This window comes from Dermochelys coriacea, chromosome 7, assembly GCF_009764565.3.
Source record: "Dermochelys coriacea isolate rDerCor1 chromosome 7, rDerCor1.pri.v4, whole genome shotgun sequence".
NCBI classification, from domain to species: domain Eukaryota; kingdom Metazoa; phylum Chordata; order Testudines; family Dermochelyidae; genus Dermochelys; species Dermochelys coriacea.
The window spans coordinates 121,363,020-121,375,479 of record NC_050074.1 but is presented as its reverse complement, the minus strand read 5'-3'; the positions used below and the strand labels follow the sequence as shown (position 1 = coordinate 121,375,479).

At 44.0% G+C, this 12,460-nt stretch overlaps 1 protein-coding gene across 1 annotated transcript in view; it reads right to left on the bottom strand.

Moving 5' to 3' along the window:
* Positions 1–12,460, bottom strand: part of COL17A1 (collagen type XVII alpha 1 chain) — a 65,342-nt gene that overhangs the window by 39,016 nt on the left and 13,866 nt on the right. Inside the window, exons 8-15 of the mRNA XM_043519136.1 lie at positions 11,254–11,301; positions 9,942–10,085; positions 8,652–8,807; positions 7,772–7,843; positions 6,386–6,457; positions 5,670–5,738; positions 3,852–4,016; positions 3,095–3,184 (exon numbers count right to left, since the gene is read on the bottom strand). Of these exons, the coding sequence (XP_043375071.1) occupies positions 3,095–3,184; positions 3,852–4,016; positions 5,670–5,738; positions 6,386–6,457; positions 7,772–7,843; positions 8,652–8,807; positions 9,942–10,085; positions 11,254–11,301 (816 nt within the window). The remainder of the gene's footprint in view (positions 1–3,094; positions 3,185–3,851; positions 4,017–5,669; positions 5,739–6,385; positions 6,458–7,771; positions 7,844–8,651; positions 8,808–9,941; positions 10,086–11,253; positions 11,302–12,460) is intronic.

The window sequence follows — 12,460 nt, the reverse complement described above, 5'->3', positions numbered from 1 at the left end:
ACAATGCTTTATTCTAACTACCTTGATATCCCTCTCTTGGCTAAGTAGGGTAGATTTAATCCCTCTGTTACTTCCATTACAGGTTTCAGAGTAGCAGCCGTGTTAGTCTGTATTTGCAAAAAGAAAAGGAGGACTTGTGGCACCTTAGAGACTAACAAATTTATTTGAGCATAAGCTTTCGTGAGCTATAGCTCACTTCATAGAATGCATCCGATGAAGTGAGCTGCAGCTCACGAAAGCTTATGCTCAAATAAATTTGTTAGTCTCTAAGGTGCCACAAGTCCTCCTTTTCTTTTTCCATGACAGGCAGCATTCTAAGACCTGTACTTGCTTGCAACATGCTCTCCCATAATAGAATGAAATTATGCAAGGCCAAAGCAGGTGATAGTATAAACTACAGGAAATAGTGGAACAAAAGTGGTGCAAATTGCATATTGCAGGTAAGCTGAGCTGAACATGGGTGCTAGCAGGAAAGTGATGTAACATGTACTGATCTGGCATTCCTTGAGTCTGAAAAACAAGTGAAATTTACATACCCCGGGGATGGAAGGATGGTGTAGCAGGAAAAGCAATTAACAGGAAAGAGTAAGTGTCAGTAGGGGCCAGTCTACCCATTAGTAACTTCCTGCTACATTCACATCTCTTTACCCCAGTGCATATAATTCACACTCATTTTACACACCCATTCAACACTGTATCACTCCAGTGGTGTAACTCCTCTGATACTATATTGAATCAGGTCTTATGTGACAAGCCAGCACTAGTCATTTATTAATTATTTATTATTACTATTATTATTTAGCATGTCTTTCCAGTAGCACCCCAATGTGCTGGGCATTTTCCAGGAAGAGAAGAAGTTACAGTCCTTGCCCCAAGGGCTTAAAATCTAAAGACAGACCAACAGACAGAGGAAGGGGGGGGGGAAGGGAATACAACATATAAACAGAGGGCTCAAGCATGTGATTGGCTTTGTCTTAATAATATGACACAGTTGTTTTTTTCGCAAAAAGAAAAGGAGTACTTGTGGCACCTTAGAGACTAACAAATTTATTAGAGCATAAGCTTTCGTGAGCTACAGCTCACTTCATCGGATGCATTTGGTGGAAAAAACAGAGGAGAGATTTATATACACACACACAGAGAACATGAAACAATGGGTTTATCATACACACTGTAAGGAGAGTGATCACTTAAGATAAGCCATCACCCACAGCAGGGGGGGGAAAGGAGGAAAACCTTCCATGGTGACAAGCAGGTAGGCTAATTCCAGCAGTTAACAAGAATATCAGAGGAACAGTGGGGGGTGGGGTGGGGGAGAGAAATACCATGGAAATCTCTCCTCTGTTTTTTCCACCAAATGCATCCGATGAAGTGAGCTGTAGCTCACGAAAGCTTATGCTCTAATAAATTTGTTAGTCTCTAAGGTGCCACAAGTACTCCTTTTCTTCATGGGGAAATAGTTTTACTTTGTGTAATGACTCATCCATTCCCAGTCTCTATTCAAGCCTAAGTTAATTGTATCCAGTTTGCAAATTAATTCCAATTCAGCAGTCTCTCGTTGGATTCTGTTTTTGAAGCTTTTTTGTTGAAGTATAGCCACTCTTAGGTCTGTGATCGAGTGACCAGAGAGATTGAAGTGTTCTCCAACTGGTTTTTGAATGTTATAATTCTTGACGTCTGATTTGTGTCCATTCATTCTTTTACGTAGAGACTGTCCAGTTTGGCCAATGTACATGGCAGAGGGGCATTGACAGAACGCCACTAGCCATCACCTTCAGCCCCCAACTAAAACCTCTCCAACGCATCATCAAGGATCTACAACCTATCCTGAAGGACGAGCCATCACTCTCTCAGATCTTGGGAGATAGACCAGTCCTTGCTTACAGACAGCCCCCCAATCTGAAGCAAATACTCACCAGCAACCACACACCACACAACAGAACCACTAACCCAGGAACCTATCCTTGCAACAAAGCCCGTTGCCAACTCTGTCCACATATCTCTTCAGGGGATACCATCATAGGGCCTAATCACATCAGCCACACTATCAGAGGCTCGTTCACCTGCGCATCTACCAATGTGATATATGCCATCATGTGCCAGCAATGCCCCTCTGCCATGTACATTGGCCAAACTGGACAGTCTCTACGTAAAAGAATGAATGGACACAAATCAGACGTCAAGAATTATAACATTCAAAAACCAGTTGGAGAACACTTCAATCTCTCTGGTCACTCGATCACAGACCTAAGAGTGGCTATACTTCAACAAAAAAGCTTCAAAAACAGACTCCAACGAGAGACTGCTGAATTGGAATTAATTTGCAAACTGGATACAATTAACTTAGGCTTGAATAGAGACTGGGAATGGATGAGTCATTACACAAAGTAAAACTATTTCCCCATGGTATTTCTCCCCCCCACCCCACCCCCCACTGTTCCTCTGATATTCTTGTTAACTGCTGGAATTAGCCTACCTGCTTGTCACCATGGAAGGTTTTCCTCCTTTCCCCCCCCTGCTGTGGGTGATGGCTTATCTTAAGTGATCACTCTCCTTACAGTGTGTATGATAAACCCATTGTTTCATGTTCTCTGTGTGTGTGTATATAAATCTCTCCTCTGTTTTTTCCACCAAATGCATCCGATGAAGTGAGCTGTAGCTCACGAAAGCTTATGCTCTAATAAATTTGTTAGTCTCTAAGGTGCCACAAGTACTCCTTTTCTTTTTGCGAATACAGACTAACACGGCTGCTACTCTGAAACCAGTTGTTTTTTTAAAATAGGTCATACAATATTCCCGATCCCTAGTTTATCACTAACTTTGTAACTAGCTCCACCAACATGGGATAGGTCCCTTTCTGGTTTGTGAATCAATGCATTCAGCCACAAGGCTAATACACAGTGAGAGAGGAAATTAAGAGGCACGGGCAAGGCATATGTTCAGATGGGACTGGAAGGAGATCTGGAGGACAGATGAGGTGGAGTGAGATAGGCAGGCTGTCCCAGATGGTGCAGAAGAGGAAGCTCTGACAGGTAGTGAGGAGAATGTGTGCTGCGACAAACAGGCGATCGGTGCCAGAATGACCGTCTCTTACCATTTGTTTCAGATTTCAGGTAGGAGTCTGCAGCATAAGAGGAAGAGAAGCCCTGCTTTTCTCTCTTCAAGGTGTCTTCTGCAAAGGACGCTGTGTGGATCCAAAGAGGAGTCAAATATGTCTTACCAGAAGTCAGACTGGGCCAGATCCTCAGCTTGTGTAAACCGGCATAGCTCCATTGAACTCAATGGGGCCATGCTGATTTACACCAGCCAAAACTCTGGCCCTTGGTCTTTAAGCCCTGGAGTTTTAACAGCAAGCTGGGTAATGAGCACGCCTTGTAAAGTTCTCCATGGAGTTTCATACAGAGAGTATGAGCTTTGTCCTTGTGTACATAGTGTGGGAGGCTGCCCTTGAGTGGTTAATGGATGACATGGCAGCCCAGATGTCTATTCTGCATTCCCGTGGTTTATAAAGTTTCAAATCAAACCCTTTGACGCTAGATTTCTGTAGTTCACAGAGCCGAAAACTCTAGAGATGGAAAAGGCTCTTTAGGTCATACAGTCCATCTTGCTGCTCATGCAGATTTATTCCCTGCTGTACCAGGGTTTTGTTCAGTGTCATTTTAAATGTGCCCAAGGGGTAGGGGTTTCACCACTCCCCTGGGCAGACTGTTCCACAGACGGATAGACTGCAATAGCAATTTCCCAGAACCTGCCAGACTCTCACCTTTGGAACTATTTCCCAGCAATTAATATTCATTTCTAAGCCCCCAGCATGCATGCATGTCATGGGAGATGGTGGGAGGAGAACATACCTCCACTGAGCCCCGTGCTGGAAGCACTGAAGACCTTGCCGCTGTCCTTCGTCATGATCAAGAGCTCCATGTCCTTCTTGGCAGGGATGTTCTCCTTCTCCAGCAGCAGGAACTTGCAGTCTTTACGCAGGATGTCGTCATTCTGGGAGTTCACAGTGCTGCCAACTGGCGTGTATGTGTGGCGGGGAAGACAGAGATTGGTTAGCGGGCAGAAAGGATGATCCAGTGGTTAGGATGCTAGCCTAGGATTTGGGAAACCTGGATTCAATTCTCTGCTCCACCACAGGTTTCCTGTGTGACCTTAGGCAAGTCACTTAGCCGCTCTGTGCCTCAGTTTCCCACGTGGAAAATAGGAATCACAGCAGTGCCCTACCTCATGGCAGTGTTGTGAGGATAACTACATTTAAGACTGTGAGGCAGTCCTATATTATGGTAAGGAGGCCATATCAGATAAGATAGAGAGTGCACTTTTGCTAAGGAAGCTTGAGGACAAGTCAGCTGAAATGAAACCAATTGGTAAAGCCCAGGCTCCCTTGGTGATGGGGATATGGCTACCATAAGCACTGAGCTATGGAACAATCAGTCCTTTGGCTAGCAGAAGAGCAGTAATGTTGAACAGGTTTTCGTTTTATGCTGATTGCTACTGAGAACTCTATATATGGCATGGCATAGGCATATAATACATTCACATGCAAATGGAAAGTAGATCCACTGTATTGCTTGGTCTTCTAACAAAATGGTGTACAAAACTAAACATGCAAATGTACCGGCACAAAGTTCAAATTAAAGATAATGGGCCTGCTTTTGCTCTATTATCCTGGTGTGAATCTGGAGTAATCACTAGTGCCTACTCTGCTGTGAGTTTTGCAATATTTTATTGTTTTCTTAAAGCCCCACCTTCTGGAGTCTTGTGATTACATGACAAGCTGGGCTGTAATTTTAAAAAAGGTTTCTAGCACTCATAGTTGGGGAGAAAAGTTTGAAAACATGAACCCCAAAGGCTCAAAAACAAGAAGGCAAAACAAAAGAACCCAGAATTTATTTGTTAAAATCTCACGATTGTTAAACCAATCTCATAAATTTTGAACTCTTGGGGCTAGTAATGCTGCAAAATTTTGTACAAAACTAACCTTGCAAAATTTCAGGTTCCATATTAAAGATAATGGGCCCGATTTTGCTTCCAGTTTTTCTGGTTAAAATCAGGATTAACGCCAGTGAGGCCAACTGAATTACACCAATATGTCCCTGGCACGGGGAAGGTCAGAATCAGGTCTCTGATTTCCTAGTGCTGAACTTTCTTTTCATTTGTGAACAGCAAGAGTGACATCTAGTGGACACTTTGGTTAGTGATCAGTGTTTATTTGTTCTAAGGCTATTCCATGTGTTACAGTGGCCCAAGAGGGTGAATCTGAGACTATGTCTACACTGCAATCACAGGGTGGGGTTGCAACTGGAGTAGACACACCGGCGCGAGCTTTAATTTAGCTAGCAGGGTACCCGGACCAGCAAAGCCGAGGCAGTGCGAGCTTTGGCGTGGGCTAGCACTGTGTGTGATTACCCAGAGTTCCAGGTGGGCCCAGTACCTCAGCCAATGCCGAAGCAAATGCTGTTGCAGTTTCATGCAGCACCTGAGCTAGCTAGATTAAAGTGACTTTGGGTATGTCTACACGGACTGCAATCTTCTGGGTATGTCCACACCAGCTGCAATCATACCCTCCGATACTTTCAAACCATGATCTGCCTGCATTAAGACAATTGCCCACAAAAATCATCAGCTATATGCTGTCAGTCCTGGACTTCCATGAATTGCAGACTCACTAGTTGAAGTGCACACTCCGCTACCAGCCATTCCAGCGCTCTGGGAAGTGTTTTTCTTCACTCCATATACTGCAAGACAGAAATCAGCAGAGACTAAAACCACAGAACTTGAACTCTCCTAGGCAGAGGAAAAGCCGCACAGAAGAATTGCTAAAGAAGCAGGCTGAGAGAAGGGGAAAAAACAGAACGGTTCCCAAAAGGAAAGAGGCTGGGGATCCTGAGGTACCGACCCAAACCCACCTTGGACTCAATCCTGCAATTTTGCCCATGTGAAAAGTTCTTTTGCAAAGTGTATGGGACAACTTGCTCAGGTAAGAGCTTCCCCAGTGATTAAGGGCATGCAGGAGTGGGCTTATTGTTTGCCTTGGGTGCTGACAGTTGGACCTCACACTTGCATGGCTGAAGGGAACACCCCATTGCATTCCATATGACACACCAGAAAAATTGCCAGAGGGAATCGGTATATTTCTTTAATTGGATCGATTAGAATTGAACACATTTTCTTCTCGATTCGAATCCCAATTACATTTCATGTAAAGCACTGATTCCACTCTTTGCATTGTCCTGTCTTTTAGACTGTGCATCCTGAGAAAGGCCCCTGATATGAATTATTTGATCATTAAGGAGTTACTGGGACATGGGAAGCGCCACGGCAGAACAAAGTCACACATATCAGTTACCCAGCCACTCCTCTCTATGATTAAAATGTCACCAACCTGTGGAGGCCAAGGTTGCACTATGAGTCATGGCTGCAGAGCTTGGAGCCAGGTTGTTTTGAACACCAAACACTGCAAAAAAAAAAAAAAAAAAAAAAGCCCTGAGGTGAACAACAAGAGGTCGGCATTGCAACTGGCATTTGGACAAACAAAAATTAGACCAATGAAAATAATAGTAATTACAGTGATTCCTGCTTATAAAGGTAGAGTAGCAGGCCTGAGACGACTCCCTGGGGACTCTAAATGAACTCAGCTGACCAGCTGAATGTTTCATACACATTTGTGTTCATTATTTTCAATAAGAATTTTGCACACTTGTCACTTTCCCTTCCACAGATCCCTGCCTGCCCCGATATCACCCTGATCTGGAAGCCATGGTCAGCTCAGGATAAATAAAGGTGGCCATTTTGGAACATCTGACTTAAACAGACTGTGAAGAGACCTGGCATTGTCTCTGTGCTGTGTATGCATTTCTGGAGGGGCCGATTTGTAAAGAAAGGGTTGAATTCACAGACCAGTCGAGCCTGGCTAAGGGAGAGCTGAGGGGCAATGTGATAAACACACCGAGTATGTTAAAGGTGTACACACTATGAAGAGGAGAAATGTTTAGGGTTATGTAGGAGAGTCTAGCCTGGAGTAATGGGATGGGATTGAGCAAAGGGAACTGTAGCAGGCTGAACATCAGGAACCACAGGGTCTGATAGACACTTATTTTTTCTCCCTAGGGAAACAGTGGAAGTTCAAGTTATTTGAAATGAAACATTTGAGATTTTCCTATAGGACACAGTCCTGGATTTGTCTCACAAGGATAGACAAAAAGAAAAGGAGTACTTGTGGCACCTTAGAGACTAACAAATTTATTAGAGCATAAGCTTTTGTGAGCTACAGCTCACTTCATTGGATGCATTTGGTGGAAATTTTTTTTTTCCACCAAATGCATCCGATGAAGTGAGCTGTAGCTCACAAAAGCTTATGCTCAAATAAATTTGTTAGTCTCTAAGGTGCCACAAGTCCTCCTTTTCTTTTTGCGAATACAGACTAACACGGCTGCTACTCTGAAACCTGTCATTATGCAAGGATAGACAAGTTGGCCTAATGGATGCTTTCCAAATCAATGTCATTTCTCCTGAGACTCCAAATATTCCATCCCCCCAAATATTCCATCATTAGTTTCTAATGCCAATGACTCAGGGCAGACTCTGAAGTAACTCCATTTCAGCCAAGAGAGTTACTCCCAGTGGACATGCTGACTGATGTAACTGAGCTCAGGACACGGCGCAAAGAACGCACAGAAGGAGGGGGTAATCTAGGTGTCTTTTTGTTATACATTTCAGCTGATGTCCTGAGCTCCGTGAAACAAAGTAGGGAAGAAGAGAGAAGTCTGACCTGTTGAGGAACTGCTCAGCCCTGTGTTCAGAGTAGGAGAGCCAGAAGCCAGGTTATTTGGGATGCCAAACACTGCAAGAGGAGGAAAAAGATGATTTATCACAACAGAGAAATGAGATGCCAGCACATCCAGACAGATGGCTCAGCCCCCAAAGCCTGAGAGTGAATGGGTCACCAGGAAATTTCATTCCTTCATCAGAAACAGATTCTGCTAGAAAACGTACAATGAACGCACTGGGGGAAATTTAATATCACTGCACAAAACACTCTATTTTACTCTATTTTAAAAAGGGAGAAGGTTTTGATCTCCAAAAAGTTACAGTGATTGGACACGGTTAGGATGCCAAGTCCTTTAAACCTTAGAGGATCCTTCACCGTTCCATGTGCAGCTAGAAAACAGCATCATTGAGGACAACACTTCCTGACATTCAGAAATGGGTTGAAGATGTAACATTCAGTCCCAGCATTCACTGATTGAAGTGGGAGTTCTAGATGTGCAAGAAATACACCCAATAGTCCTAATGTGGGATCCAAACCCTGTAATAACTCAAACACCGTCCATATTCCAATCCAATGTTGTCTTCTCTAAGAGGCTTGATCCTGAGCTCACTGAAGTCAATGGGAAAGCTCAGCAGAACAGGATCAGGCACTGTGGATGTTTGATCTTCATGAATAAGGGATTCAAAGCATAATTAATGCAGAAGTAATTCCGGGGGCACAGGGAGGCAGAAATCTACGGAGAACAATCAAGTGCATTTGCTCCCACCTCCACTATCCCTCCCCGGCCTTCAACATCTCCTCATCCCATGCACAAAACACCAGCAGCAGGACAAAGAGGGTCCTAGGACAAGTGGCCAAGGGGGTGGGTCGGTTACTGTACCTGATCCTGTTGAATGGGACATGGTGTTGACCAGAGAAGAGCCCTGGGCCATATTGTTGTGGTAACTGCCAAGGGAGGACCCTGCAGGCAGGGTGGAGGACCACATGTATGGAGGGAGGGCAGCATTCAGTATGGTTGTGTCATATGTCCCCGACACTGGAGAGGAAACAGTAATGGGATTGAGTGAGAGCAGGCTTTGGTAACAGAAAACAGACCACCTACTCAGAGGCAGAGGACACAGAAAGCCAGGTTTCGATCTCAGTTTCTGATCAGCTCCTGATCTCCAGTGCATATCTGGAGTCACTCCCTCAGTTTCAATGGAGTGACTCTGGATTCACACCTGTGTAACTGAGATCAGTATCTGGCCCGCTATAGCCAAGCCAATTTTGAACCCATTGGTCGAATACGCAAATTGCCTGAATTTGTATCACTTCACTGTAACCACTTGCAAAACACCTCAAGGGTTTAATCACAGGCACATATGATGATGGCAGAATACAGACTAAACACATTTCAGTCCACATCCTGGTGAGGAAATCAACATTGAATATGGATCCCTGGATTCTTCTCTGACACCTCCACACACGGGCAACTATTGTATCATTAATGAACGACTAGGAAAAACACCAGATGAGTCAGCTCCTCACTAGGGTATTTGAACCACTGCACCCAGATACATATGAGAGTTGAGCCATTATTTGTTCTGTTAAACACTGGTAGAGTTCAGTGGTGTTACACCAGGGGTGAAGTTGACCTATGATGCCTAAAGCACTATAGCAGGGATGGGTACACGAATGAAAGATGATATAGTGGACCATTTTTGTCGCTCGCATAACTCTGTTGACCAGTGAACATGTGGGGTTGGTGGGGCACAGACCATTGGGCCAAATGTAGGATATTCTAAAGGGTGGCCTTGTTAACTTCCATCTTGCTGCTTAGACCAAGACGGAGAATGGATTGCTTGGGGCTTTAGTCTCCACCAGCCTCAACTCTGAATTAAAGATGATGGCAGCTGGAATCTGCTCTGTTTTATGAAAATTAAGGGGGACACTGGCAATTATGGCCCTGCTCTGGGCAGTATCTGGGCACCCCTGTGTGTAACTCCCCTTTTTGCATTGTTATTACACTCTGGAAAAGACAGCAAACATTTTTAACCTGAATTGTTCCTGACATTGTTCTTTAGTTTTATAAGAACTGTCTGAAATTTCTATGTCACAAGCCACATGCTTTAAATGAATCATTCTCCGCTCCCTATGCAGCTGGCATTGCTAACACCCCTCTGCAAAATACCTGACTGGGAGCTCTGAGTCACCATCTTTGTTTCCACTACAGCTTTCTTGGGGATGGGGAGAGTGCTGGATGACGATCGTGTGGGGCTGACGCTGGCCGATCGACTCCCCTTCAGCAAACGCTTCACATCATCCAGTTCCGTCCCTGGTAGAGAAAACAAATGTCCAGACTAAGCCCAAAGCCATCACCTAATATAGCCTGCAACCAGAGATGCTCTTACTACTTTAACATGTGTAAGAGAGGTGGTGTCCAGCAGGAAACAGGGTCATTTCTCAAAGCTCCTTAGAACTCTGCATTAGGCAAATGGCTGTCCCATCTCCAGCACTTCCCCCTGAAAGTGGATTAGGTGGGATAAAATGCCAGAGGATATATAGCAGGGCAAAATCCTAAACTGGCTGGGGCTGGGGGGAATTCTCAGTAGGACTTTCCCATCTCTTTCTACAAAATCTTGTCTGACTGTCTTTTGAGAGGACTGGTTTCTGGGACTAGGGCTGCCCCCAGTTCCTGGAAGGAGGTACTGATATCTCTGGAACTCCAGCTGGGATATCACTGAACATTGGTGACTCTCTAGACTGTGGAAGGTGCTGAACCTGTCTATAAAGTGCTCTTTTATTGTTAATGCACAAATTTCTGTCTAATCTAATGCACCTTTCAGCGGGTATAGAGGCACCCACTAGCATGCAGGCTCACTCTAGTAATGGCACAGCACTATGACCAAGACCAAAGAACTCTTGTAAAGACCCTCACTTTCACAGGGAAGCAACTGAAGTCAGCAGTAAGGACCTAGGGTCCTTCATCATTGACCTCAATAGGAGGTTTGCCAGTCACCTCAATGGGAACAGGACTGGGGCCGTAGTGAGGAGAGGAGCAGTTGGCAAAATGATTCTATCCAGGAGTGACTCATTCAAGCTAAATAAAACCACCCCGGCAAACTAAAGGTCTAGCCCACATCAAACTTCCTCACTCCTTACACTTTAAATTAAAATTACTTGCAGAGAGTGAAGGGAGGCAGTTTTTTATCACTGCATGCAAATTTTATGGCACCCCATGTTCCACCCTGAGTGTGCAGCCCCAGAGAAGCCATTAAAGAAAAGGAGTACTTGTGGCACCTTAGAGACTAACAAATTTATTTGAGCATAAGCTTTTGTGAGCTACAGCTCACTTCATCGGATGCAAGCCATTGGCACAGTTAGAGCAGAAATATCCTCAAGGCCAAAATGGTCAGCATCGGAGTTGGCTCTTGAGGGCTATCCCTTAGGAGGGGAAAATCAGGCCCCCATGTTCACTCTAAAACAACAGCAGGGACACTTACATCTGGTCGAGGGAGAAGCACTCTGGAGTCGTACTCGGATTTCACTCTCTGCACAAGAAAAGAGGGTCATGAATATGGAGCGAGATGAACTGGTGCCACGAGCAGGCTGCAAAAGCTAATTCCCCACTTCTCACTGTCCATATACATTATTATCTGTTAGGTGTGGGCAGCTTGCACAGCTTGATGGATTGGTTTTATCGATCTGAATTTTTAGAAGTGGCTTTTTACTTTTGGGCCAGATTCTGATACTTTCACTCTCACTGAGAAGTATTGCCATTTAAGTTTTCACAATGTTTTATTAGACGTTTTTGGTACCATATAAATACATTAATAAATAATCATAATGCACAGATTTTGTCATATTGCATAGCATCTTATGTACCTTATTAGGGAGGTGCAACATTAATATAAGGCCCAATCTTGCAGCCCTTAGTCACATGGATATTCTCATTGACATCTATTAGTTAATTACTTTTATTATATTATCCTAATGTGAGAACAAACAGAGTCACAAAGGACTTCTGAATTTTAAAGGTTACTAATCGCATTAGTCCTCTCGCCCTTCCCAGCTGTCACTCGATAAAACTCCCATTTTCGTCACTTGGAGATTTACCTGTGTAAGGACTGGTCTGTTACTATTTGATGACTTCTCTATTGGCTCATTTAGTGTAGATTTTCCCATACAATTTTTTATTGGGTTCTGCTTGATCCAAAAGTGCTTTGAAATAAAATAGCCAGGTTGCAAAAGATAGTTTTATTACTGGGTTTTACTCTCCAGCATGAGAGAATATAGGGTTAAACTGATTGGGCTGAAATGAACTTTAAGTCTAGTTGTCCAGCAGCCAACTGGCCAGCCTGAGTGTCTGACACATGTTCCTCCAGATGAAACCTAACAGTGCATGTTCTATGAAAGAAACACTTCTTTTGGCAGTTGCGTGGAGAAGATGATAGATTGGGGCTATTTTCTGAAGCAATATGAAAAGCTGGAGCATGATCCTCCTGTGTCTGCTTTATTATGTGTGGGAAGATTCCCCAGAGATCTCAGGTTTCTAGTGTGCTGGGAGAGATTCCAAAGATCTCAGGTAGAAGTAACTGGCAATTGCTAAGATCTACTGGAGGAGCCGTAACTATCCCCTTTGATTTATAGCCACAGCTCATATGAATTTGGATAAAATTATTTTTACTGTTGCTTTCTCACCAGCTGGGA